The sequence below is a fragment of the Pleurodeles waltl genome, chromosome 9, assembly GCF_031143425.1.
Source record: "Pleurodeles waltl isolate 20211129_DDA chromosome 9, aPleWal1.hap1.20221129, whole genome shotgun sequence".
NCBI classification, from domain to species: Eukaryota; Metazoa; Chordata; class Amphibia; order Caudata; family Salamandridae; genus Pleurodeles; species Pleurodeles waltl.
The window spans coordinates 374,526,198-374,553,757 of NC_090448.1; the positions used below are offsets into that span (position 1 = coordinate 374,526,198).

Sequence of the window (27,560 nt, forward strand, 5' to 3'; positions counted from 1 at the left end):
TACATGTTTTGCATAAAAGTACAGAGAGTTGGTTAAACAGAGATATTACTAAAGTATATTCATTCACAGTACAATTAATCAGAGAACTCTTTGCAACAAATTACGTAAGAAGATATCCAATACATCCTGCAGATGTCCCTGACCAACAGAAGTGATGAGTCCCAGTGGTGGAGTCCCGCGTCTCTGTTCTCTAGTTTATCCCAATCCACTTCCCCTGGTTCTACTACTGTCCCTAGTATCCCTGTGTATATGGTCACTGTCTGGGATGGTGACATGGAAAAATTAACTATTCCTGTTGATTCTGAGCAAGAAAATTAGTGCATCCCAACAGTATCCTCTCCTTGAAGAGAAAGATAGCCCACTACTCAAAGTTCTAATGGAGTATAAGGTTCCAAAGCAGCACATATAAAACTGGTGCGGGTTACACCATGATGGTTTGCCTTATATAATGAACTGTTTTATGCTAACCTAATAGTGATCAGTTCCTTCAAGTTGAAAATAAACCCACTCCTGAGCAGAAATGCTTGCTTGTTCTCGGATGACTCTTCTAGTGAGAAAAATTCTCCTGAATGTTCTAAAAATGGAAATCATTGATTGTTTCCTTCAGTCGCATTTACTCACAGTAAAACACATTCTTTTTTTTTTTAAAAGAGAACACAAAGTTATTGCACAATTCATTCAAATTTGTGTTTATTGTTCGTTTACAAAAAAACTAAACATACAGAATTACTTAGAATAATACAATTTCCATATCCTTTAACAGCGCATAGTAACAGAATATTTAGTCCTAAATATATATATATATATATAAAGTTAAGTATAGTAAATCTAAATTTCTGAATATATACCCTACCTTCACAATATTTTTGAGGTCATTATTCCTGATATGGTATTTCTATAACAACATTTTTGTGGTAGAAATTCAGAGATACAAACCTTTAACAAAGTAAAAAACTAATCAAACAGTCAAGTATGATTTTCTTAGGTAACTTTGCATAATGTATTAAGGTGTTTCATTGTAATAAATTGCAGACAATAAAATACAATGGAGGAAAATAAAACAGTAAAGTAAACCTGTTGCTTTCCTTGGCTGTATTTATTGAATGCACTTAATTCCAGTGCTGGTTTTAGAGCAGTGTGACCAGTGCCGTCGCACCAGCCACCATGGTTACCCTCATCATGACAGTTTGAACTGATATAGGAGCAGCCTGCAGAGATCTTTCAGTAGATAATCATATAGGCATGATAACCCTGGTGGTTAATGCACTTGAAGGAGAGATCTGTAATTTGTCTAGTCACACTTTTCACTCATGATATAGTAGCACAGAGGGTTAATGTACCTGCTGCAAAGCACAACATGTGGCATGAAGATCACAGATAAGAATTTTGTGTAGATAGCTCAATGGGATGTTGCTTTTGTCACAGAGATACTTTTGATACTTGACGTTCATAAATAGCAATCCTTCTAATATAGCACATTGAGATATGATCTGGCATCAAAGTGCTGCATGCAATTTGAAAGACATAGGTTTAGAATTTATTGTTTTCCCCTAAAACGTTAGTTATTCTACAGTTTCTAAAAGGGTTCACTTTTATTACTTCGAGACTTCAATCATTATGTTATGTTTGTGGGACACAAACATACACCAGTAGACCGCCGCCAGCAGTATTATGACAAATGATATGGCTTGGCGGTGTTCTGCTGGCGGTAGCAGAGCCCTGTCCCGTCCCCTGCCGGAAGACCCCCTGGATGTAGGTAAGTCGGGTTTCTGATAGGGGTGGGGTGTGGGGGTTGTGGTGTGTGTGTTTTTTGGGGTGTGTGCATGAATGTGTGAGTGTGTGCGTGAATGTGAATGAGTGTGTAATGTTTGCGTGTGTGTGCATGTGTGAGAATGCGCAAATGAATGGAAATGTGAATGCGTGTCTGTGTGTCAGTTTGAATGTGTGTACGGATGTGTGCGTGAATGAATGGATGCATGCGTGTATGCCTGTGTGAGTGTGTGAATGCGTGGTATGTGTCTGTGAGTGTGCGTGTTTTGGGGGGAGGATTGAAAGGGGGGAGCGTGAATTTATGTCTGGGGATTGTTGGGGGGTGGTGGGTGGTTCTTCTACCAGTGACAGGGAAGGAATTCCCTGTCACTGGTAGGGCTTACTGCCATGGTTTAAAACCATGGTGGTAGGCACGGTCATAACGCGGCCGCGGGGACAGTTGCAGCCACAGGGTTGAAGAGTGTTATCTCCAGCCTGGCAGCTGCTACTGCCATGGCGGTCGGTGTGGTACATTGGCAGGTTGGCTTTAGCCAACCTGCCAATGTCATAATGTGGCAGTATGTACCGCCAGCCTGTTGGCGGTACTACCGCAAAATTTACACCGACCGCCAGGGTCATATTTACCCCCATAATGCTTACAAGTAAGGATGACATGTGGCACTTACACCTTATAGTCCTCATTGTCTTACGTTACATTTCCTATACATTAATTTACACACTTGTGCGATTGTCTCTGTATAATATGTTTGTGATGTGGGGAGCTATCACAGTCAAAATTGGGGCGAGTAGAGCTATAAAATGAATGTGAGATAGGGGCTAAGGAGACATGAGGGGCACTATTGAAGAGTGGTAGTCAGGGAACCTATGAAACAAGGAAGTCATTGGAGGGACGCCAACAAAGACTGTTGCAGCGAGCACCACCGTGGCTAAAGCTGGGCCTGCTCAAAACCACAATGTCTTCTGTGACTTTTTTGTCTGACCTACCATCATTGACAAGCGCCAGGAACTGCAAGCCGAAAATAAATAATCTTTCTAATACAAGTCCTCTTCTGTAGTCGGATAAAGAGAATGAAGCAACCACCTGGTGGACAGCTCCTCCATCAGGAGTCCTACTATGGCACCTGCCTTTTCACAGAGGGTGGAGCAGCAGGTTTTACTCCCTGGTACGGTAGACTTCGATTCAGTGTGAGAGCACAAGGGGGTTGCTTTCTGTCAGGGAATATACAGGACAATAGCAGAGGTGGGCAGTACTTATAATGGACAATAGTAGTTGTAGCTTCTCAGTGGGCCATAGTGGCCAAAAGGGGCTAATCTGCCCTGAGGCCCCCAACGGCACCATCAGGACTAGAGAACCACATGCTAGCTCCATTTCTGTCACAAAAGGCTGGGACAAAACATTGTTGTGTAGTAGATTATACCACAAGTGGAGGTTAGAGGCAAACCAAAGATGCATGTTTAATCACCACAAGTAGCACAAACTTGTAGAGGAACAGGAATCAGTGAGCGCCAGCGGCTCTCCGATAACTGGACATATGGAATTAAGGAGGTAGGAGGTTGTGCTTAGGTACTACTGACACTCCCATACATCCCTCTACATACTATGACTCATGATGGATTTTTCTGAAAAGTATGTGATAGGAACCTAAGGAGCATTTTGAGGAAATACCCCGAGACACACCAAAACTTTCACAATTTAGGGATATGTAAGAGGCCATCTGCTTTTTGGGCTGGAAGTATTAGTCTCTCCTATCCAGGTAATGATCTTTCTGAAACGCCAACCTAAGTAGTACTGTACAACTTCAATAAAAACGAATACTTAATGGCGTGTGTTGTTCTGTACAGCGAGTTTAACACAGAGGAAATAATAGTAATCTTCAGACTATGTAGAGCCTCATGAAAACTAGGGTGAGAGAATGCGAAGTAACATGTCCAGATTAATTAATTTACAGTACTTACATAATGCAAACCTAGGTACATAGAAATAGAGCATTTCACAATACCAATAATACATTGAGTTAGTATAGAAAAGGGTTTTCTAGATTATCCAGTGAGTCACGTATAGAGAAGAGGGCTGTAGGATGGGCAATGATATGGGTATTCCATATGGTACACAGAAGAGTTAGTTACATATATAGGGACTCTGATGGGAGTTAGATATCTGGCATTGTCACAAAGACACAAATAAACAGTTTTTCAGGAATAGGATTTGGGTAGAGCCCATTCTCCAAGAAGAGTGTGTAATCTTAGTGGTGGTAGCTTAATCACCAAGAAGAAGGGAACTCGTAAAGATGAAGGGTAACATAGGTGAAATATGAATAGCCAACTTATTACAGAATATCTAAATAGTGGTCTTGTGCTCTTCAATGGTGTAATAAGCTGTTGTACATCCTTTGGGTGAGAGACTGCAAGGTAATCCCATTAGCTGTGCATTTTTCATTCCACTGCTCCAGGAGACTCATCGTTTTGCTGCTCTGGTGAAGACATTGGTCCCAACTCTGGATAAAGAATAAAACAACAAGAGTTGTTGTGTCAAGTCGATCTTTTAATAGTAGAAACTCACAGATGCCAACTTGCAGGTTCGCCTTTACAAGATGTATGGTGAAATTGCATGCAACACCCAGGTCACAGTATCCCTGTCAAAAATATCCACATAAAAAATATCGAGTCCACGTTTTGACTACCGCTATTTCATCAAGGTGAGAAGATCTGGAATTAAGAATCGTAAATCTATACTTGCCCATATACAGTTAGCTGAATCACATTGCACTTGCAAAGAACTTCTTGGTACTCAAAATGAATTCCACCACCATCATCCTGTACCCACTTTGTTTCTAAAACCTTCCACTATTTCCAAACTGCACATAAGAGCATCCACAGTGATTTCACAATGTGTCCTACTGCTTTATCCTTAAATAGAGTACATATACATTTACCTAAAACTGCTATTACACTGCAAACTGCATTCTCCATGAGGTCCAGTTATTTGTAACGCAGCAGTCTTTCCTGTGTTCCTTCTTTTTCTCTACAACTCATTCTCAACACCTTTTTTTCCCTCCCTACTTGGGCTCATAGAGAGTATGGATGAAAAGTGTGTCGGGAAGTGGCCAAATTTCTGAAGTCCTGACTCACCTCATATTTGGTTTTTGTCTTAATGCAGTCACATATCAGCTGAGTCCCTTGCCCCAAACACTGAGGTCCTCATTTTGAGGCGAGCAGTAGAAGGACATCTGTCAAAATTTGGAGGTTGTTTTGTACCCTCACCTCTGAATTCCCTCTCCCTTCTCAGTAATCATGGAGCCACAGCTACTAGGACAGTGGAGCTATCACTAGCTCTTCCATCATGAGACATTTGCACAGACAGCATGTTGTTGGAGAGGCTGGCCTCCCAAATGTCCTCCACATGCCAAAGACAACTCTCTGCATGTGGGAAGAATGATTCTGTCCAGTGCTTGATTTGTAAAAGAATAAGTGCCAGGGCCCAGATGACTATAGCTGGTACAATCAAAGGCCAGGGGTGCAGAATACCAAGGCTGCCTAGTCTTGATTCTACCTGCTGTCTCTTTCATCCACCACCATCCACTCCCTGCCCCTTTAGCTCAATATTTCACATTCTTTTTCATGTCCGTTTTCTTTTTGTCACTGCTTTTCTTTCTTTCTTTCTCTTCCTCCCTTTTTCCTCCATTTCTGTTTTTCTCTCTCTAGCTATGGGTCAAAGTCTGATGAGGAGAAATTAGTGCCAGTCCCAAAAAACAAGAGCCAGTGGGGCTCACCTGCAACGACCAGCTCAAACGAGGAACTGACTCTGTCATTTCTGAAGACTTCTATTATAGGGGTCTTTCTAGGTAGAGCCTGCGACAGCGCAGGTGCCACTTGCACATGCGGTCTCGCTTGTGAGACGATTGTGTATAAAAAGAGGCTTTCAGCCAGCCCATTGTTTGCCATTCATTGACCTCTTTGACACTTGTCTGATGCCTCCTAATTGGGCAGCACAGACTATGCGTCACTCTTTCCTTTCTGCGGAGCACGGACCAAGCACAGATTGCTTGAACTCAATTAGTGTCCGAACACTGCTCGCGCTGTGATTGAGGTACCACTTCTTCTTCCATCCTTCTACTCCCCCTTAATTCACTCCAGATAGCTCTCAACTCTGCTCACTCTGCTGCCAGGCGGTGCCTGGGGGAATGTACCTTTTTATGGCTTTAATGGTTGCTCTACGTCTTGTAATTTCACGTTTCTAAATGAGGCACACAAACTGGTTGTTAAGTAAGGAACATTGCTACAAAGTGCACTTTCCTTGTCCTAGGCACACAAAGTTCTTAATACACACAATAATATAACGCGCTCACGTTTGGCTGAAGAGAATATTGTTTTGTAATCGGCACACAACGTGTGTGCATAACACACAATATTTGTCCCTGGCACATACTGGGCATGCTGATTATAGTGGATTTATAGCTGGTACACAATGTATATACCGGGCGCACTCAGTGCTTGCAATGTTTATATGAAGAGCAGTGTTTTTACCGGGCATATTTGTACTGTCCAAAATCAGTGTGTACCAAGCACACAATGTTTTATCTGGGTGAAAACGATTTGGAGATCGGTGCAACTTATGCTGGTGTGGCCACTATTAATAGTTGGTGCACAATTTTTTAGCAGTTTTTATTTGCATTTTCTTCAAATAAACCATAGACGTGTACAAGACTATACTTCTATACAAGAGTAATTATATATTTGTTAATTAATATCTAGGGTGTGCAGATTCAATGTATGAAACAATTGAGAGAGAGGGGGTGGCATTATAGCCAGAGTTGCTGACGCTGAAATTGAGAAACCAGGTTTAAGTCTCAGCATCGGCTCAGCATCCTGTGATTCTGGGCAAATCACTAAAGAAATGGTGGAGGGGAATACTCAGTCACCAACGTGAAAGGTATCCTGTCTGCCATATTACGATCCGATTCTATCCTATAGGGATATCTGACGGGATATCTGTCACGTTTGTGACAGAGTATTCCCTCCTCCAACATCTAAATCAAACCATTAATCTCCCGTTGCCTATATAGGAATTTGGCCAGGAGTAATGTAACTGGTGCTCATGTAAAGTGCTCGAATTCCCTTGGGCCAGGTTCACACTACATAAAGCTGCAAAAACGAACATTATGTTATTGTACACATCTCTCGGGGAATTAAGCATTAATAGGAACAATCACATGTCCTCTGACTGATGCACAATGTTAAGCTGGGCACACATGGCTAACACTGGCACATAATTGTTTATACTCGACATAGGAAGGTCTTTGCTGTCGAAGAAGAAAATACATACCTCGTAGATCATCTTGACATCTAAGGGTCACCCTTTTAATTCTACTTCTGTAATTTGCTGCCTCTTAGACGCTATGTTATAACAAGCATTGGCCAAGCAAATAGATCACACATATGTGACATCAATTGGCTTTGTCACTGTTTTTTTTTGTTTTGTATTTTTTTACACTTTGCAGTTGCACAGTAGCTCAAGCTGCTGTGCAACATGGCCTACAGTGATGAACAAGAAAGTGATATGACTTTCCCAGTGTTGACTGCATACTTGTTTTCTGCCAAGAATACGAATGATAGACAGGGAAGGCAATTCCCATCACTTGCCTCTCCAGATCCACAATGAAAGACAAGATTCCGTCAAATTCCAGTGGTGTCACATTTTCGGAGAACCATCTCTGCCCGTACCCTGGTCTCAAACGTGTGACCCATTTCAGAGATATGTTTCTCCAAAGAAATGCTGGTTCGTGCACACAAAACTGATTCTTCTGTTGGTAGCAGTGAATCCATCATTAGGCAGCCTGATAGACATAATAGGGGTTAAGACATCAGCAGAAGGGTTGCTCACTCATTAACTGATATTGATGAACATTCTAGATAATTTTACATCAATGTAGTGCAATGTGTAAGAATACGTATGAATCCTCACAAGTCACCTTTTTAGGGACCATAGGAGTCATCAGTATGAACACAGCAAAAAATTGTGAGGCTTTGAAGTCTGCCCTATGTTAGGTATTAAGTTGTCTTTCGTAAGTTGAGTACAGTTCGTAAAAGTTCTGAAGCAATTAGTGCCAAGCTTTGTTAGGCTATAAGAGTTTGGGAGGGTGGGGGGATATTAGTTGGGAAGGTGTATGATTTATGCTGCATTTTTAAAGGTAGGTGTGGTGTGTCTCATTTAAAGGTAGTGTCATTACATGCACACTGCTCCGAGTCCTGCACCTTTTCCCAAGGCTTACTTGGAAGGTTGTGCTCTCTGAACTCGGTTGAGCTTGTTCTTAAGTTTAGGAATTGTATTCCTGTGACCTGCTCTTACAACGGTAGCTGTTGGAGCCTTTGCTGTTGTATTATCCATCTACTGGCCAAGCTGAGTTTATTGTGGGGAGCAATATAAGCATGTATCCTGGACTCTGCCTAAAGCAGTTTCTATTTTTTTTATACTGAAGGTATGTGAGATTTACTTAGTCTCCATTTGTTGACTTTACTCCAGTGCCACATATAATGCCTTGCAGACACATCACTGTACATACTAACAGGATTATGAATATAAGAAAAGGAGGCGGAGGACAGCCTGGTGATGGGCCACTGGATAAGAAGATACAGCGATGATTTTGATGTAGATGTTAAATGGCATATTCAGTGTGGGTGTTTGGATGAAGGAAATAAGATTACTGACATAAATGCTGAACTTTTGGGGGTGGTGGTAAATTTGGGTTTGGGTAGCATGTAATAGGCCATTGGCAGTCAGAATGTCTTTGACGAGAGTCTGGCAGAGGCAATTTTGCTCGAATTCCTTGAAAAGTTCGAGTTTTATCATTTTAGATGGAGGTAGTTTGGTGGAGTTCTTAGTAGTGTGGGCCTTTGTTGGCATCCTACCTGTATGGTCGTGCGTTTTTTCCCTAATAGTAATTGTGGTTTGATAATGACTGTAGGATAGAAGTTTATCAACTGGTCTCAAGTCATGCATTTGCCTGGAGGTAGTACAAACTTGACTACTATGTGGAGCTGACCCCGAGTTGGTGTTTGCCTTCAAGATCTGAAAGCCAGTTGGTACTGTGCTCTGTTGTTCTGCAGACCTGGTGCATTTCTCTCCACGGTACGGCTGTTTTCTCTTTTCCGTAAATATGTTTTGCGTGTCATGATTACCTGTTGCTCGATAGTGTTTACCATGATTTTCCCAGTAAATTCTGTTGCCCTAGTGAATGTCACTGTTGCTAAATATCCTGAAGGGTTAGTTTGTTGGTTTTAAGCCATAACTCCTAGCTCTGTGATAATGTGAAAATAATCTTACATGGTACATATTTTTTTTAATACATCTGCCCTCTTGTGCTTGGGCTTTCTGGCAATCTTTTGGTACCGGTCCTGTCTAGAAACTTATATACGTGTTCTGTCATCAAATGTAGTTGTCTTACCGGCACCCACTGATACGCTATGTGTCTTATTTCCTGCTGTACCAGGAGAGCTTTCTGTATATAAATATTTGCCTATTGTGTTTTCATTGCACCACGAGAATGACAGAGGGTTTCCTGGGCCCTGGTGACCATCATAGACGTACTATGAATGTTCATGTACAATTTCGGATTTTGGTTTATTCCTCTGATTACAAAAGCGAAGGCTACAATCTTATGAATGCAGCGTGACTGTTACCTCCTCCCAGGAGCGCCTCTCCACTCCACCAGTAAATCCTTTGCTTGTGGACAACATTTTGTGTTTTTATAGATTGCACTATTCCAATTCATCTCCTGAACCCATCTGCAGGCTCACCGGCTGCAGTAACCTGAATCTGTATCTGTCGCTCTTACGGTGCCCTAGACTCAGATTCCTAATGAAAGGCTCAGTGCACTCACCTTGTGGCTTTCCAGTCCTCATTATACTTTTCAGCATGGTCTCTAAGAAGCCACATGGTCTTCAGCACCTCTTTTCCATTCTGATCCACGAAGCACTGCCCTCCAAATGATGTTGTTGTGGCTGTCAAAGGAAAGGGGTGAAGTTAGTCCAGATCTTCGTTACCTCTAGTATACTCTGAATTTTATACTAAGTATTTATTGGGACGATTCAGCCCCCAGAAAGGATCAATGAAAATAACTGAACCAGCAGAGGTAGAGGCCCCATCCCCCACGTAGTCCCAGGTCTTAGGCCCATCTATCAGTTTGTGATGCTGCTGCATGTTTGCACGCTGTTTCACTAGAGCCCTTTGAACTTATGATGCCAAAGGTAACCCTTGCAATAAAATAAATAACCTTCCGTTGATTGATTGAAAGCCATCATCAGATTCATTTTGTCTCCTTGCATAGGGCAAGAACCATGAGGTTTCCAAGGGTTGGCGTCCATATGACATATAAACTGACAGTTGACGGAGTCCAGTTATTTGAAAAAGTCTCATCTGTTTCCTAATGCGTAACAGTTCCTTCGCTTCTTGATGGTGTTCTTAGAGCCCATTCCAAAATTAGGGTCCCTGAACAGAAACCATTTTGCAACCTACCGATATCAGGTCTTCCGATGCAGGTCATTTAATGCCAGATTTATAAAGGTCTTGTGTTACCCTTGTGTCATGAAAGCTGATGCAAGGGCAATGTAAGTCCTTAAGTGAGATTTACTATACCACGCACAGCCATCTTGCGTGGCTCTTCGTGCACAATGCAGCGCAAGTAGCTGCCTTACGTCCTCTGCCTCGGGAAGGCGTTCCATGGGAGAAGCGTGGGTGTTCCCACACATCCACCCATGGCTTTTGGCACATATCCAGATTTTCTAATAGTAGTAAACCTAGGAATGCGTCAAAATGGTACACCTACTTAGGAAGGCATAACAAGGAGAAATATGTTTATTTCCTGCACAAAACAATCCAGGCCGTTATGCGGGCACCCTGCACGATGGTGAAAGGATGCCTGTGTTGGGTCTTGGCAGCCACAAGTGTCCTAATGCAGAGGGAGAGCAGGAAAGCGCCACAACATAATAGATATTGCACATTCCTGCCCTCTCCATTTAACGCAGCACAGCTAGTTGTCTTGCTGCCATACATTACATCAAATACTATTAAATCTGCCCCATAATCGTTGCTATATCAGTTGCTAGATTATATACTCGCATTGGATCCATTGTCTTTTAAGACCGTGGCTTGCATGTAGAGGGGCATCTGACTGCAGTACCAACATTCCACACTTTTAGGTCTGGCTTGACAGCACAACTGTCTGCGAGACACATTGTTACCAATTCTGTAAAATAAACAAAGAGGTGGTTTAGGCTCCACCCACAGGAGTATTACTCACTCACCGCATGCAGTTGGATATTTGGTGTATTATCAGGGCTTCCAGGAAGTGCTTCCATTCGAATGCATGAGGGACTATTATGGATTTGAAAAGTACATACAGTCATGAGGCTGTTTATTTCACTGAATTCTGCAGTATATAAAGAAAGCTATCCATTTTGTTAATTTGTCCTAGCAAAACCAAAATGGAAGACTTGAAGTGATAAACAGCATTTGTGAGCATCTGTGCATGCAACACAGCATTTGTGAATGCCTGTGTTTTTATGTGTGGCCACATTAAAGCTAGAGCCTTGGCTTTGATAATTATTTTCCGTAGAGTTTCCATTTAGTGCAGTTCCTATTTTTTTGCATTATCTCACCCGTTTTGGTATGGGAAAAAAGTGCATTGTATTCTCAGTCTTCGATATGTTTGTGTTTGCAAAAAGATAATTAACACTCAAAATGTGAATGTCTGACCTGGCAGCCTGTTCACCAGGTGGCTTCTGGGTCACAGTGATGGTCTTCAAGCGGGGTGAATAATACTCATTTTCCCTGCGTGCATCAGACATAGTTAGGCAAAATGTAGAATGGCCACAACAAACAGAAAAAAAAACACATGTGTGTCAGGGCCATTTGTATTTTTGTATTGAGATAACAAACACCTGCTTTGCCTGCTCAGCAAATCTCCAGTGCTTGGAAGGGTGCTGCATCGGTTCCCTACCACAGCACTGAAATCCTTTCCAGGGAGGTGGGGATTGCTGAATAGGAGAGACAGCCCTCCACTAGAGAGGGATGGGGAAGTGTGTGCGTGCCCTTAAGCTTGTGCCACAGAAACGGCTGTCTCTATTTTGTCCCCGCGCATATCCCTGCAGTGCTCATTTCTCCCCCACTCCATGCACAGCCAACTGTAGCCTAGGTATGTATTTTTTCAGAGGAACACACAACATGCAACACCAACACAAAAGTTCTGGCCAAGAGCACCCGAGCAAAGGGCTGTACTGCTTGTCCATACCCCATATCTTTTGCCCAACCCTTGAAAGAGAGATGAAGCCCCAACAACAGCTCCTGCCTGGCTGAAATCTTACATGGATGCAGATTCCTCAATGGCATTATAGGGTGTCTGCCATTCCTGCCACACCATGAAAGCATTCAAAGATTCCATTAAACCCTATTGGCTTACTAGCCCATCCATGGGAAATTCCTATTATAAAAGGAACCATTTTACTCAGTTTTTCTCAAAATCATGGTGGAAGAACGTGGCTTGCTCATTTGCTCCTTGTTCATTTGGTGCAACATTCACAATTCACCAGTCCTTACTATGGATAACAACGGGTACAAAGATTTATGAAAGAACCAAGAAAGCATTTGACATCTCTGGCCCATCGATGAAGACGCTCAAAAGTCTTGTGGGAGAATCAAAAGGTGAGTTAGGTGTATACAGTGTGACTAATGAGCAATAGCACTCAAAAGAGGAAGGCACTTAATGAACCAACAAGTGTACAGGTTAGTACTTGTTCTTGGCACTTTTACCACCGTAAAACTATTGGCAGCCAGCCACTTCCAAGCCCTAGGACCGGATTATCTCAATTTCAGTAATGCTATACTGATTGATACCTGCAGATAAAGGAATCAGCAAATTCTTGCATATAGAGTATACATAGGGACCAACAAAATTGACCAAGATATGATTATACAGGGTATATCACAGAATTAAATGCCATGTAGGGGATACTTGTTAGATATGACTGCAAACACTAATATATGAAAGAGTACTGGCAAGGGATGGAATTGGTAAACATAACCATGTTATCCAAATAACTAGTGGCATTGACTAGTGTATGTAGAAATCCGTGGACATTAGCTACCTTATTGGGGCTACCTGGGCACATGATAGTAACAACTGTGATATGATAGGATACCTGAGCAAATTATGGCAATGATTAACATATCAGGTGATACCTGGAAACATGATGGCAAGAACTGCCACATGGGCAACACCTGAGATAACAGATATGGTATAGCAGGCCCAGCTGCCTAGCCGCCCCGCGCAAGGCATGCCTCTTTCCTCGCTTTCCAAGTAATAGGATGCAGTTATATGAGGTCAGAGAACTTCCCCTAGTGTCCTAAGTAGGGCGGTATATTTTCATTGAGTAGAAGGCAATTCTGCCTTGTTCCCAGATTTCAGATACGAAGGAGGGGATGCAGCAGTCAGTGCTTAATTTGTAAAATAATAATTGCCAGCGCCCAGACTTTTTCTCAGAAGCCTAGCGCAAGCGTTGATGCAGATGCATTTTTGAGTTGCCAAATACCATGGCAGTGTCATTCTGATTCCTCCCTATTCTCTTCCATCCGCCAGACACTTCCTGCACCATTACTTCACTCCTGCAGATCCTTTTTCTTTTCCTGCTTTACACCACGTCAATGTTTTTTCATCATGCTGTTCCTCTTTCTTGTTCCCTTCTCTTGTTCTGGGTCAAAATCTAATGATGGAGAAATAAGTTCTGGTCCCCAAAAAAGGGTGCTGGTGGGCTCCCCTACAGCCACCAACTTGAATTAAGCACTGTTGATGCTTCCTGTGAGAGTACCACACCAGCAAGGACTGCTGTAGCTGCTGTGCCAAGTGTACCATACATGACTGTACGCTCTCTCTGTCATCGTTGAATAGCATTCCCTGTTATCACATCTGAACTGATAGCCTGAACAATGAGCTATTTTGAGAAGTGTTTTACAAGGGGATTCCTTGCATGAAACTGCCGTTTACTTACCTAATATAGACCCTGGGCCTTATTTTGAGTGTGGCTGACGGGGTTCTGTGTCAAAAACATGGATGATGTCTCCTTTCGCTGTCCTGCAAGTCCACCATAGCAAAAGTACTCTGAATGCAGGAAACTGGGTATCCGCCACGTTTTGACAGAATATTTTGTCTAGCAACACTCTAAATAAGGCCCTTTATTTTTGTAGACCTTGATGTGTTTGGTCTTACTGTGGTTAGTTAATCAAATTCTTGAAGCCAGTGTACTAACCCAGTGTGACATTTGAGGCTAAAATCTAAAGGGTTGCGGGTGGTACACAGAAACAAGAGAGTCTCTGCTTCACAGCCAGTCGTAGTAGTTGGTATTAAAAGCAAACCATTCGCCAGGGCTTGCTTCACATTATTCAAATACAAACGCCACTGTAAGGTGTGCCCACTTTACACATTGTTGTTGGCTATCTACTCTTAACAGCTTTAGCATTATTTTTTTTAGTGAGAGAAGCAGCAGTTCATCTCTCCCTATGTGGATTCTTACAGCTAATGTACCAATGACATGTTTATATGTCATCATCATAACAAGTCATAATACCGACAATAACAAATGGCTGACGAGGATGGTGGCCTTGCCACTTATCAAAGGGTTTGAATGTAAAACCTCAGTGAGGCAGCTGCAGATATCTCTAGCCAGCCTTATACATAAGTTAATAGGGACTGCCCCATGCATCCCCCAACCACAGAAGGCCAAAGGGGTTGAAGGAAGGCAGAAACATGCAGAAATACTTACGAGTTACACAGGTATCATCAAACAGAATCCTGCCATGTGCCCAGAATTTAGACTGCATATTGAATGTTTTCCTTAAATTTTTTTCACTGTAAGAATCTTCAGTTGATGTGGTACTGTGATTTGATGGCCAAGAATTACGCTTGTTTCTAGTCCAGGGAGGACCTGGCTAGGCAGTTCGGGCTGGAGTTTTCCGATGGGGAGCAGGGTCAAGACTGATTTGCATGTGGCTGGGTCTAACCTGGGTGACGTGGCAAGCAAAATAACAATGGATTAAACCCAGATCTGTGACTGGGGTAAGTGTTTGAAACGTTCCAACACTGTGTCCATCCTTTTATTTTGTGATGTTGCTATGTGAGCTCTAAGTGGCTAGGGTATGCCCAGATGTGGGTCCCTTACTTGCTGTGCCACAGGATTCAATCTACCCTGGCTGATGAGGGGTGATACCCTACAGCTGGTCACAGGATGCTTGTTTCTAGTCCAGGGAGGACCTGGCTTGGCAGTTCGGGCTGGACTGTTCCCATGGGGAGCAGGGTCAAGACTGATATGCACATGGCTGGGTCAGAACTGGGGTGATGTGGCAAAATAACAATGGATTAAACCCAGATCTGTGACTGGGGATGAGTGTTTGAAAAGCTGCGAGTGATGTGGCCAACAATTACGTTCAGCAGAAAATAATTTTGCAATCTTTGTGAATGAAGCATGGGTGTGTTCACAAAAATGTGTCAAAACTTAAGGTATGAATTACTAAGATTTTTTTGTCCAGGATGTGCCACTTTTGTGGTGCATCCCGAAGTAAAATCCATGTTGGTACTTACAATCAAGATTTGTGTGGTTTTGCAAGGGATTTTAATACAAAAGTAGGGCCCATAGCGCTGCCTTCTGTTACCTTGTGTCGGGGAAGCATTACATGTGGGGATCATGATCTTTCCTATGCATTCACCCATGTATTTTGATTCAAAGCCATAGTTACAAAGATTTGTAAACATGGGTTTGTGCCAAAATGGTGCACCTACACGAGACTGCTGTAAAGAGGTGAAATACCTTTATTACTCCTCATTTCTACTTCTTTGTCTGTGTGTTGCATTCTGTGGCACACATACTAACAGGAATACGCTTCAAAGAAAACTCTCCTAATCTTAACGCAGGCACCCTTCTGGCATGGCGCAATTGTGCCTGCGTTGGCGCTAAACAGTCCAAAGTGCAACAGTTCAAGGCCAGAGCTGAAATGCACCATATATTTGTAAATATGGCAGTTCTGCTCTCTTCCTTTCACGCCAAGTGGCGCAGCAGCTTCCCTTGCTGTGCTGCGATGCTTGATATCTTAGTAAATCCGTCTACTCAGTTCTCCAATTCGTCAAGACTTCGAATGGAAAATGGCCTGTAAAGGCCAATAAACTTCATTCATTCAAATGCTGGTTTAGAAAAGTCTTATTGTGGAAGAAAACCATCATAGATGCCCCTTTAATTTGGAACAGCCAACAATATAAAGCAAACATTGAGAGATTCAGTATGTTCTGCTTCGGCCGACACACTGAACATACATGAAGAGGCTTGACATGTACAAAGAATGACATAACCATGCATGCAAACATGGAGGCATACATGAATAACATACACGCATGCTTGCTATATACAGAGGCACACAACACACAGAGGCATACATTCTGCACACACAGAGAACACAGGTTCTGAGACATAACCAGTCACAAACAACACGCAGGCATGCCTGAAAAGTAAGAGACACGCTTGGGTTGATGGAGTAACGGAGGGGTGAGTGCGTTAGGCACATTGACAGATGGACAAATGGGCAGAGGAATGAAATTAAAAAACGAGGTCTTCAGAATGTAAAAAATCTGACTCGTTTTTTAGCAGAATAGTTCCGCTTTTATCTTTCCTCTCCGTTCTGCTTTTTTGATGACGACAGAGCTAGAATAAAGGACAATGTGGAAATACGAAGGACTTCACTGTTAATCAACATTGCAGTTTGGGAAAACTAAAACATAACCCCATCTCGAAATGCTCCAAAGGCACATACTTTTTTACAACAAATGGCGCGGGAAACATCGCACCACAACGGCGCGAATTTTGGCACCACACTTCGCCCCATTGATCGGCCTTTTTCTCTCCCTTTCTGATATCGGTTAGAAGTGATCGTAAACAGGCAGTGCAAGTCATGCTAACTAACCTTGAAGTGAAATTACTGCCAGATAACGGAGTTGTGAGTAGCCAGCTTTACTCTTACCTGTTGAAGCCCACTTCACCGTGAAGCCGAATGTTGGCCCATCTGCATTTTGGTTGTTTTTCTGCTGATAGCCAACCAGAGGAGAGGTGTTGACTGGGTCGCCAGACACAGACACGGCTGTCTGATATGAACCTGTGAGTAGACCTTCTTTATCCACTTTTGAGAATGTCATCTGGGATCCGAGATCATTTTCCCAGACTCCAGTCAGGTTGCACTGAAAGAAGAGCAGATATTGGGACCATTCACAAGGCCAGTATGTGCTCTACGAGAAACTCCATCTCAACATTAAAGAGAAGGCAAGTGATAGTGTAGAGAGCACCCATGGACACATCAAAAACAGCAGGTCTGAGACAAAGAACAGAAAGAAGAAAATACCCCAGACATGTTACAATAACAGAAGAAAAGGCAGCTGTAGACCAGCAAGTGTAGGAGCATGCTACTCCTCCCTCAAACCAGTGAGAAGACAACTTGTAAAAGGTATGGGGAGAGGATGCATGTGTGATGTAAGTGGGGCCCAGTATGGGACGGGCACACATTGAATGCCTAGGAAGCCAAAGAAGCAGCAAGGCAAGGAATTTGAACTAAGCTGCCCCAGTAGCCCACACTAAGAGGATTAGGTTTTTGGACAAATCTAGTGTCTGTATGACGGCCTAGGCTGACCCTTGACCAAGGTAGGATCTGGACTTATCCTACACTTAGAGGGGCGCACAAAGCGAGCCATTATATTGACAGAGGGACCACTGTTACTGTCACAGGTTTCACACGCGGTGGTAGCAGCATACAGTGTTTTTAGTGATTATATTGACCAGGCCTTTTTACTTTCTTCATGTGAAAGCAGGACTACGGCCCATTAATCGGAATGTTCCGCTGCTCATGGTGAACCTGGAATCCTAGCACAGAGATCATGAGCGCTAATCATGTGTGTGTTGGTATGCAGTACATGTATGTCTGAATCAGCAACAGTGATTCAGGCCTGTGTGTTCCATTGTTTTGGAAGCTCCTGGAAAGGCCAGGTGTACAAGATGGAGGTGAGGTTGCTTTCCCTAGATGAAAGAAGTGTATTGTTGATATTAGGTAGATGGGAGAGGACAAACTCAGACACTCAAGTAAGGGAAGAGAAGACAGGCTTTCCCTTAGAAGCTTTTCAGGTCATTTCTTAATTAAAGGGCTGTTAATTATACTTGGTATAGCTGTCTTTTGGTAGACGGCAGAGTTGTTGGGTAGGATACAGTATCTGTTGTCATTGATGAAGGGTTTCTTAGGAAAAGATCTTTGCCTCTCTTCCTGATCTCTCTCAGAATTGGTCATAAATAGCCAGGGTGCAGCCTGCTCGCTCCTCTTTTGTACCTCTGTGGTGGGTGCTCCACCTGGAGACTGTCCTGCTGTGAACAGCATCACTTATGATTAAGGCTCGGTCAGGAAGATGGCCTGGCCGAGACACAAGGAAAAGAAACCTACACAAACCAGTTCAGTGAAGGTTGCTTTGGAATCCACATCCTCTGTTTGTGAAAAACATAAAAGTGAGAGCTGCTGCTCCTATCTTGTTCCAGTTCCAAGTATTTTTTCACGAAGGGGAAGGGGTACTCTGCGGAGTACTTAGAGGACTAATGCAACTGTGCAACCAAGCGTGGGTGTCCACCTGACAGCCAACTCTACACAGGTGAGGGAATATCACCTGGAGTCCGTTCTGAAGGAGAAATTGCTGAACTTGTTTTGGGAACCATGTAATCCTGCCTGTTTGTGAAGGAAATAAGCACTTATCCTGTAAAAGGAGCTGACCAACAAAGAGACTTCAGTAATTGACTCTGGTGTAGGGGCCCATCCAACAAAGACTCACAATCCAACATGACAAACGAGATCGCAAGTGCTGATCTGTCTGAGCAGCTTTGTCGAAGGAGCTGTATCATTGCCAAAGTGAGTCGGGCTCGTCTCATTGCATTATCACTGTTGTTTACAGCAATGCATCAGGAGCCATGTGCTCCGTTGTTAGGCCCAACTGAAGCTGGGATAAGTGCCTAGTTATGGCACCTTCTGTGTGTGTGCCCAATGTGGACCGTGCGACCAGTCCCAAGAAGTGAAGACTACCAAACCAGAGGTGCTCTAGGTTGCCCCACAACAAGTAGAAGATCCAGCAATGTGCAGAAATGCCACAGGCCACCCTGCTCAGAAGATTCAGGGCTATTGCATCTTTGCACCATGTGCCGAAGATAGTGCCTGTCAGTCAAGGAACAAAAGACCTCAGTGAACAATCAGGTGATTGAGAGATTGACACTTGCCTTCACGTGGGGATGGCCCAGCGTGAATGACTGCAGGAAATTCACTGGAGAATGAAGACAGGGCCTGCCAAAGCCTCGGAGCCTGCTCGCATTGACCAACATCGGTGACTGGAAGAGGGCTAATAACACAAGCACATACTCCTGCCGCAGCCTTCTGGAGGACTCGCTGTTCACCCCGTAGCTGCTCACATCTAGTGGACATGAAGCAAGCCATGCAGGGAATTATGTAGATCGCCAGTGAACACACCATTTTGGGATGAACCAATGCGCCACCGTGCCACTCCAACCAAGGACAAGTAAGGGACTCCAATGGGCCCTGTGCCCTAGACACTAGGAGAAGTGGGAGGGATTTCACTGTTTCTTATTAGAAACTATGCCACGTATCATGAAGAGAGAGAGAGGGGGGAAAGGAATGCAGCAAGGGAGAGGTCCGGCTTTGAAATGCCTAAGAGTCACACAAGTGAATACCTGTAAATCTGGTATTTCCACATGTTTGATGTGTGTAGTACTTCTGCTTTGTGTATAATAAAGTACTTGTCTTTTAGGAAGAGAAGCACTGGGTTGGACACTGATCTTATTGCATTGCTGCGGGTGGTATTGAATGCTGAGCCTGAGTGCTCCCACACTAATCTTCAGAGAAGGCTGTGACTGCTTGCCATCACTACCACAGAGTCAGCTGCTAAAAGGGTTGTACTTGGGCCTGTTTGCAGACTCATAGCAGGTAGACCCTGGGACAGTAGAGGCAAATGACCCCAGGCCTCACGGCTGTTGTGCAGAAGGCCCTTCCTTTGACCTTCCAAGCAGGAGCTGACAACTAAAATGAAAGTCTTTAAAACGGGTTTGATGAACACAACAAACACACACGCAACACTAGTTGGTACTGGGGGCTCTTGAAGTACCAAGGACATAGACTTAGTGGGTCAATAAGAAGGCTACTAAAATGAAGAGATATGTGATTTTTGAGTTTTGGCAGTAGCTCAAAGGTACAGGGACTCTGCCAGTTAAGCAGTAGCGGCCGCTTACATAAAAAAAAAAAACAGTGGGGACCCAACTTTTGACCCACTTACAGGCACTGTTAAAAGCAGCACAGCTCCCAATTGAGGCCCGTTATAAACAGTGTTTATAATGGGTCACGACTGAGTGATCTGGTGCGAGTTTCTCACACTGCCTGCAAGTGGGTATGTAAGTAATTTAATTTAAAAAAAGAAAATAGCCCACTTACCCACTACCTCATCCTCGTGTTCAGACCTGCTGCAGCCCGAGGCTCCAGGGTAGCAAGAATTCTCGGATTCACACACCCCTAACAAATTCTGATGCTTCTCTCATGCTGCTGATAATGTTAGACATCATGAGAAAAGCACAAGGGTTTGCTGGAGCAGGCTGCCTCGACACTCCCGCAAGCACTGGGTGCCTGTGCCTGCTTTCCACCTGGGTGACCAGGACACCTGGCTAGAGAGTTTTAAAATGTGCATGTCCGGTTGGCCGTCGTAAGACAGCCGGACAAAGTGACATGCGCATTTTAAACTGGAGCAGCTACTACCACTGCTCCCTGCTGCCAATCAGCAGTTATGGCCCCACCCAGCGATGCCACTCGACTGAAGTGAAAAGTAAAATGGTAATGAAATCTCTTTATTACCATTTTATTTTTCATACTTGCTGCACTGTAAGCAGGGGGCGAAGCTCCTCTGCCCTAAGGAAGGAACCGCCTCTGCAGTTTAGAGTTACTAGAGGTCAGAGGGATGGGCACATGGAGAGATCTGTATGAAGCTGCCTGCGAAAACTGCATCCCGAGGGAAAATATACCGAAGAACGGAGGCATAGTCAACATGAATCTGAGCAAATCTCTAGTGGGTGGACAAGCGGACTGCTGTTTCACTTTGTAGGTTGGTGGACAGGACGATAAGAGTAGTAAGGTTACAGAAAAAGGTAGAAGATGATGTGGTACAGCAGAGGGAAAGCTAGGTGAGCATTCTGGTAGTTGTAGTCCTGGGTAATGCATTATAAATTCAAAACTATCAGAATGAAAAGAAAACTATTTGCTACTCAACATAGAATTAGGAAACTTTGGAGCTCTGTATTTGAGTCCTTACATTTTTCACAAATGGAGACCTATTAAATCTAGGCAAAACAAGTAACTGTGCAGCATCTACTTCCAATCCCTGCCTGCCTGTCAGTGCTTTAAACAGGAAGAAGCAATGGCAGGCCATAAGGCTGGTACAGCTTGAGAAGTGTCCCTAAGAAGTAAGAACATTCTGTGCTTGAGAAATTCCTATATGGGGTCTCAATGAACAAAGCATGATCAAAATCTACAGGATATTTTATTTAACAGATTATATAGCATCTTTATCCAGGAACAAAAGCAATACAAGTATTTGATCAGGTAAGTTCAAAAGTAAGAGGCAATACATTGGTTAATCAATTAGAATAAAATAATGCTTTGGGCCCTTGAACACCCGAGGTAAACCAATAGTCACCACCAGTCAGTTAGTCCCTGTGACACAAAAGCGACTTCTGGTGACACTGCATTGCAGCACAAGCATATGACAGACAGGGGTAGGGTTTTTTCCTTCAGCTGGTGAATGACTGAAATGAGAGCCTCATGGGGTCCTGGGCTGATGTAGCACTGTGCTACCTAAAAGAGAGAGAGCGGGAATGCTCTACATGTATCAAGATATGATGCATTCCTGTCTTTTGCCTGTGCTGGTTCACAATCTGCAGCCTGGCCCCAAAGTAGGCACCCTTGCGCAATGAAGCAAGGGTGCCTGCGTTCAAAGTAGATTTGTTTTTGTTCAGGAGGTGACACCTTCCTGCAGAAAAACAATACTTAGGGCATTTTCCTTTTTCTAAGTGGGCTGCAAAATGTTAATGTGTTAGCTGCATTAAGAAGGAACAAGACAGGCCTTCTGCTCTATCATTTAAAATAATGTTGTAACTGGAGTATCGGGCCCCAAATGAGCATGACTGGGGCAAAAAGCCCTGGCTTCCCTCTCTTTATGCCCGACCCTTGCTTCCTTGATCGTGAATATCACCACCAGGATGTCAGGTTCTTGGCCACTAAGGGCCATATTTAGGAGGCCCATGACACAGGGTGGCGCAGCAAGGCAGCATAAGAGCAAACTTGCTTTCCTTACAGAATAGGTCCAACTGGAGCATCACCAGTGCAAGTTTCTTTCCTTCACAGTACAGGTGCATATGGGGCAAGAGCAGTGGAAACATCCGTTTTACAGAACCCTGCTAGCACCCAAAGCTTCCTCTCACAGCCCTGGGCCACTGGGAAAGGGCAGAAGTGCACCGTATCTACAAGATAAAACACATTTCTGTCCTCTCCCCCTGCGCTGGTGCACTAATTGCTGCCATGCGCTAATGCAGGCACCCTTGCACCATGGTGTAAAGGTGCCTGCTTGTGGGGATGACTGTTTTTGTGCAGGAAGGAACACCTTGCTGCACAAAAACAATTAATGGCGGTGATTTCCTCCTTCTATGTGTGCTGCAGAATGCAGCACACACAGTAAGAGGAAAAAGAGGGGAGAATGAAAATGTCACTTACCCAGTGTACATCTGTTCGTGGCATCGGTCGCTGTAGATTCGCATGTTTTGCATAGCTCGCCATCTGGTGTTGGGCCGGAGTGTTACAAGTTGTTTTTCTTCGAAGAAGTCTTTCGAGTCACGGGACCGAGTGACTCCTCCTTTTGTCTCCATTGCGCATGGGCGTCGACTCCATCTTCGATTGTTTTTCCCCGCAGAGAGTGAGGTAGGAGTTGAATTGTAGTAATAGTGCCCATGCAATGGAGTGACTAAGTATGTACCTATTTAAGGTTGAGATGATACATATACAAATAGTTGAAGGTAACTTCCAAACTGCTACAGGCTCCCGGGGAGGCGGGTGGGCACATGCGAATCTACAGCGACCGATGCCACGAACAGATGTACACTGGGTAAGTGACATTTTCAGTTCGATGGCATCTGTCGCTGTAGATACGCATGTTTTGCATAGACTAGTAAGCAGTTATCTCCCCAAAAGCGGTGGCTCAGCCTGTAGGAGTGGAAGTAGTTTGAAATAATGTTCTTAATACGGCTTGACCTACTGTGGCTTGTTGTGCGGATAACACATCTACACAGTAGTGCTTGGTGAATGTGTGAGGCGTAGACCATGTGGCTGCCTTACATATTTCTTGCATTGGGATGTTTCCTAGAAAGGCCATGGTAGCACCCTTCTTTCTGGTTGAGTGTGCCCTTGGTGTAATGGGCAGCTGTCGTTTAGCTTTAAGGTAGCAGATTTGGATGCATTTAACTATCCATCTGGCTATACCTTGTTTTGATATTGGGTTTCCTGCATGAGGTTTTTGAAATGCAATAAATAGTTGTTTAGTCTTTCTGATGTTCTTTGTTCTGTCAATGTAATACATTAATGCTCTTTTGACATCTAATGTATGTAGTGCCCTTTCAGCTACGGTATCTGGCTGTGGAAAGAACACTGGAAGTTCCACTGTTTGATTTAGATGGAACGGTGAAATAACCTTTGGCAAAAATTTAGGATTAGTCCTTAGGACGACCTTATTCTTGTGTAGTTGTATAAAAGGTTCTTGTATTGTAAACGCCTGAATCTCGCTTACTCTTCTTAGGGAAGTAATGGCGATGAGAAATGCAACCTTCCAGGTTAGGAACTGTATTTCGCAGGAGTGCATGGGTTCAAAAGGTGGACCCATAAGTCTAGTTAGGACAACATTTAGGTTCCATGAAGGAACAGGTGGTGTTCTTGGTGGTATAATTCTCCTAAGGCCCTCCATGAATGCTTTAATGACTGGTATCTTATATAGGGAAGTTGAATAGGTAGTCTGCAGGTATGCAGATATTGCTGCAAGGTGTATTTTAATGGAAGAGAAAGCCAGGTTAGATTTTTGTAAGTGAAGGAAGTAGCCCACTACATGTTCTGGAGTTGTGTGTAAAGGTTGTATTTGATTAACATGGCAGTAGCAAACAAATCTCTTCCATTTACTTGCATAGCAGTGCCTGGTGGATGGCCTTCTGGCTTGCTTTATGACTTCCATACATTCTTGGGTAAGTTGTAAGTGCCCGAATTCTAGGATCTCAGGAGCCAGATTGCTAGATTCAGCGATGCTGGATCTGGGTGTCTGATCTTTTGGTTGTGTTGTGTCAACAGATCTGGCCTGTTGGGCAATTTGATGTAGGGTACTACTGATAGGTCTAGCAGCGTTGTGTACCAGGGTTGCCTTGCCCAAGTTGGTGCTATTAATATGAGTTTGAGTTTGTTTTGACTGAGTTTGTTTACCAGGTAAGGAAGGAGAGGGAGAGGAGGAAAAGCGTAAGCAAATATCCCTGACCAGTTCATCCATAGGGCATTGCCTTGGGACTGTTTGTGTGGGTATCTGGATGCGAAGTTTTGGCATTTTGCGTTCTCCTTCGTCGCAAACAAGTCTATTTGAGGTGTTCCCCAGAGTTTGAAATAGGTGTTCAGAATTTGGGGGTGAATTTCCCATTCGTGGACCTGTTGGTGATCTCGAGAGAGGTTGTCTGCGAGTTGATTTTGGATCCCTGGTATAAATTGTGCTATTAGGCGAATTTGGTTGTGAATTGCCCAACGCCAAATTTTTTGTGCTAGCAGGCTTAACTGCGTGGAGTGTGTCCCCCCTTGCTTGTTTAGATAATACATTGTTGTCATGTTGTCTGTCTTGACGAGAATGTATTTGTGAACTATTATTGGTTGGAAAGCTTTTAGTGCTTGAAAAACTGCTAGAAGTTCTAGGTGATTTATATGCAGTTTTGTTTGATGTACGTTCCATTGTCCTTGTATGCTGTGTTGATCGAGGTGTGCTCCCCACCCTGTCATGGAAGCATCTGTTGTTATTACGTAGTGTGGCACTGGGTCTTGGAAAGGCCGCCCTTTGTTTAAATTTATGTTGTTCCACCACAGAAGCGAGAGGTAAGTTTGGCGGTCTATTAACACCAGATCTAGAAGATGACCCTGTGCTTGAGACCACTGTGATGCTAGGCACTGTTGTAAGGGCCTCATGTGCAGTCTTGCGTTTGGGACAATGGCTATGCATGAAGACATCATGCCTAGGAGTTGTAATATCATCTTTGCTTGTATCTTTTGTGTTGGATACATGCGTTGTATGATGGTGTTGAAATTTTGAATTCTTTGGGGACTTGGAGTGGCTACTCCTTTTGTTGTGTCTATTATGGCTCCTAGGTATTGTTGTACCTTGCACGGCAGAATGTTGGATTTCGTGAAGTTGACGGTGAACCCTAGTTTGAAGAGGGTTTGTATGATCTGATTTGTGTGATTTGAGCATTCTATTAACGAATGGGCCTTGATTAGCCAGTCGTCTAGATATGGGAACACATGTATTTGCTGCCTTCTGATGTGTGCAGCGACTACCGCTAGACATTTGGTAAAGACTCTTGGTGCGGTTGTTAATCCGAAAGGCAGTACCTTGAATTGGTAATGTATTCCTTTGAATACAAACCTTAGGTATTTCCTGTGCGATGGGTGTATTGGTATATGGAAATACGCGTCCTTGAGGTCTAAAGTTGACATGTAGTCGTGTAGTTTTAGCAATGGTAATACTTCTTGTAGTGTGACCATGTGAAAGTGGTCTGATTTGATGAATGTGTTCACTATTCTGAGGTCTAGGATTGGTCTCAGCGTTTTGTCCTTCTTTGGTATCAGAAAGTACAGTGAGTAAACTCCTGTGTTTATTTGTGTGTTTGGCACTAATTCGATTGCATTCTTTTGCAATAGTGCCTGCACTTCTATCTCCAGGAGATTGGAATGATGTTTTGTCAACTTTTGTGCTTTTGGTGGTATGTTTGGAGGGAATTGTAGAAATTCTATGCAATAACCATGTTGGATAATTGCTAGAACCCAAGTGTCTGTAGTGATTTCCTCTCATGCTTTGTAATAATGACTTATTCTTCCCCCCACTGGTGTTGTGTGGAGGGGGTGAGTGACATGTGAGTCACTGCTTAGTAGTAGGGGTTTTGGGGCTTTGAAATTTTCCTCTATTCCTAGGGAATTGCCCTCCTCTATATTGTCCCCGAAAACCTCCTCTGTACTGTCCCTGGTAACTGGACGGTGTTGCCTGTGAGGTGCTGGCTTGTGTGCTCTGACCCCGAAACCCCCCTCTAAAGGGTGTTTTACGGAATGTGCTGTAATTCCCTCTGCTCTGCGGGGAGTAGAGTGCGCCCATGGCTTTAGCAGTGTCCGTGTCTTTTTTGAGTTTCTCAATCGCTGTGTCCACTTCTGGACCGAACAGTTCTTTTTCGTTAAAAGGCATATTGAGAACTGCTTGCTGAATCTCTGGTTTAAATCCAGACGTTTGGAGCCATGCATGCCTTCTGATAGTTACAGATGTATTAATTGTCCGTGCAGCTGTATCTGCAGCGTCCATGGAGGAGCGGATTTGGTTGTTGGAAATGGTCTGTCCCTCCTCAACCACTTGTTTTGCCCTATTTTGTAGGTCCTTGGGCAGATGGTCAATGAGATGTTGCATCTCATCCCAATGGGCTCTGTCATAGCGCGCAAGTAGTGCCTGGGAGTTAGCGATGCGCCACTGGTTTGCAGCTTGTGCTGCGACTCTTTTACCAGCTGCATCGAACTTGCGGCTTTCTTTATCTGGGGGTGGTGCATCTCCAGATGTGTGGGAGTTGGCCCTTTTCCTAGCTGCTCCTACAACGACAGAGTCTGGTTGCAGCTGTGTAGTGATGAAAGCCGGGTCTGTAGGAGGCGCCTTATACTTCTTTTCCACTCTTGGTGTGATTGCCCTACTTTTGACCGGCTCCTTAAAGATTTCTTTTGCGTGCCGGAGCATACCAGGGAGCATAGGCAGGCTTTGGTAGGAGCTGTGGGTGGAGGAGAGTGTGTTGAATAAAAAGTCATCCTCGACCTGTTCTGAGTGGAGGCTTACATTGTGAAATTGTGCTGCTCTAGCCACCACTTGAGAATACGCAGTGCTGTCCTCTGGTGGAGATGGCTTCGTAGGGTATGCCTCCGGACTGTTATCTGACACTGGGGCGTCGTATAAGTCCCATGCGTCTTGATCTTGGTCACCCTGGCTCATGGTGGTGTGAGCTGGGGAATGTGATGGAGTTTGTGCTGGTGAGACGTTAATCACAGGTGGAGGAGAGGGTGGTGGGGTAACTTTTTTCACCACTTTTGTTTGTGGTGTTTGTTCAGTTTGGAACTCCAATCTTCTCTTTCTTCTAATAGGGGGAAGGGTGCTTATTTTTCCTGTCCCCTGCTGTATGAAAATACGCTTTTGCGTATGGTCTACATCCGTTGAGTGTAGTTCTTCCTCAAACCTATGCTTTTGCATTTGGGAGGTTAGCGAGTGCTCTTCTGTATAAGAGCCTGAAACTGGGTCGGTTGCAGTTTGTTTTGGCACCGAAACCCTGTCTGCATCTTTTTTCAGCTCCGAGGTGACTTTTTTCTTTTTCGGGGC

General features: G+C 43.8%; 1 protein-coding gene across 1 annotated transcript in view; it reads right to left on the minus strand.

The window, feature by feature from the left end:
• Positions 1-675: 675 nt before the first annotated feature.
• Positions 676-27,560, minus strand: part of LOC138259325 (avidin-like) — a 49,828-nt gene continuing 22,943 nt past the window's right edge. The window contains exons 2-4 of the mRNA XM_069206961.1: positions 16,823-17,036; positions 9,648-9,768; positions 676-4,265 (exon numbers count right to left, since the gene is read on the minus strand). Of these exons, the coding sequence (XP_069063062.1) occupies positions 4,226-4,265; positions 9,648-9,768; positions 16,823-17,036 (375 nt within the window). The 3' untranslated portion in view covers positions 676-4,225. The remainder of the gene's footprint in view (positions 4,266-9,647; positions 9,769-16,822; positions 17,037-27,560) is intronic.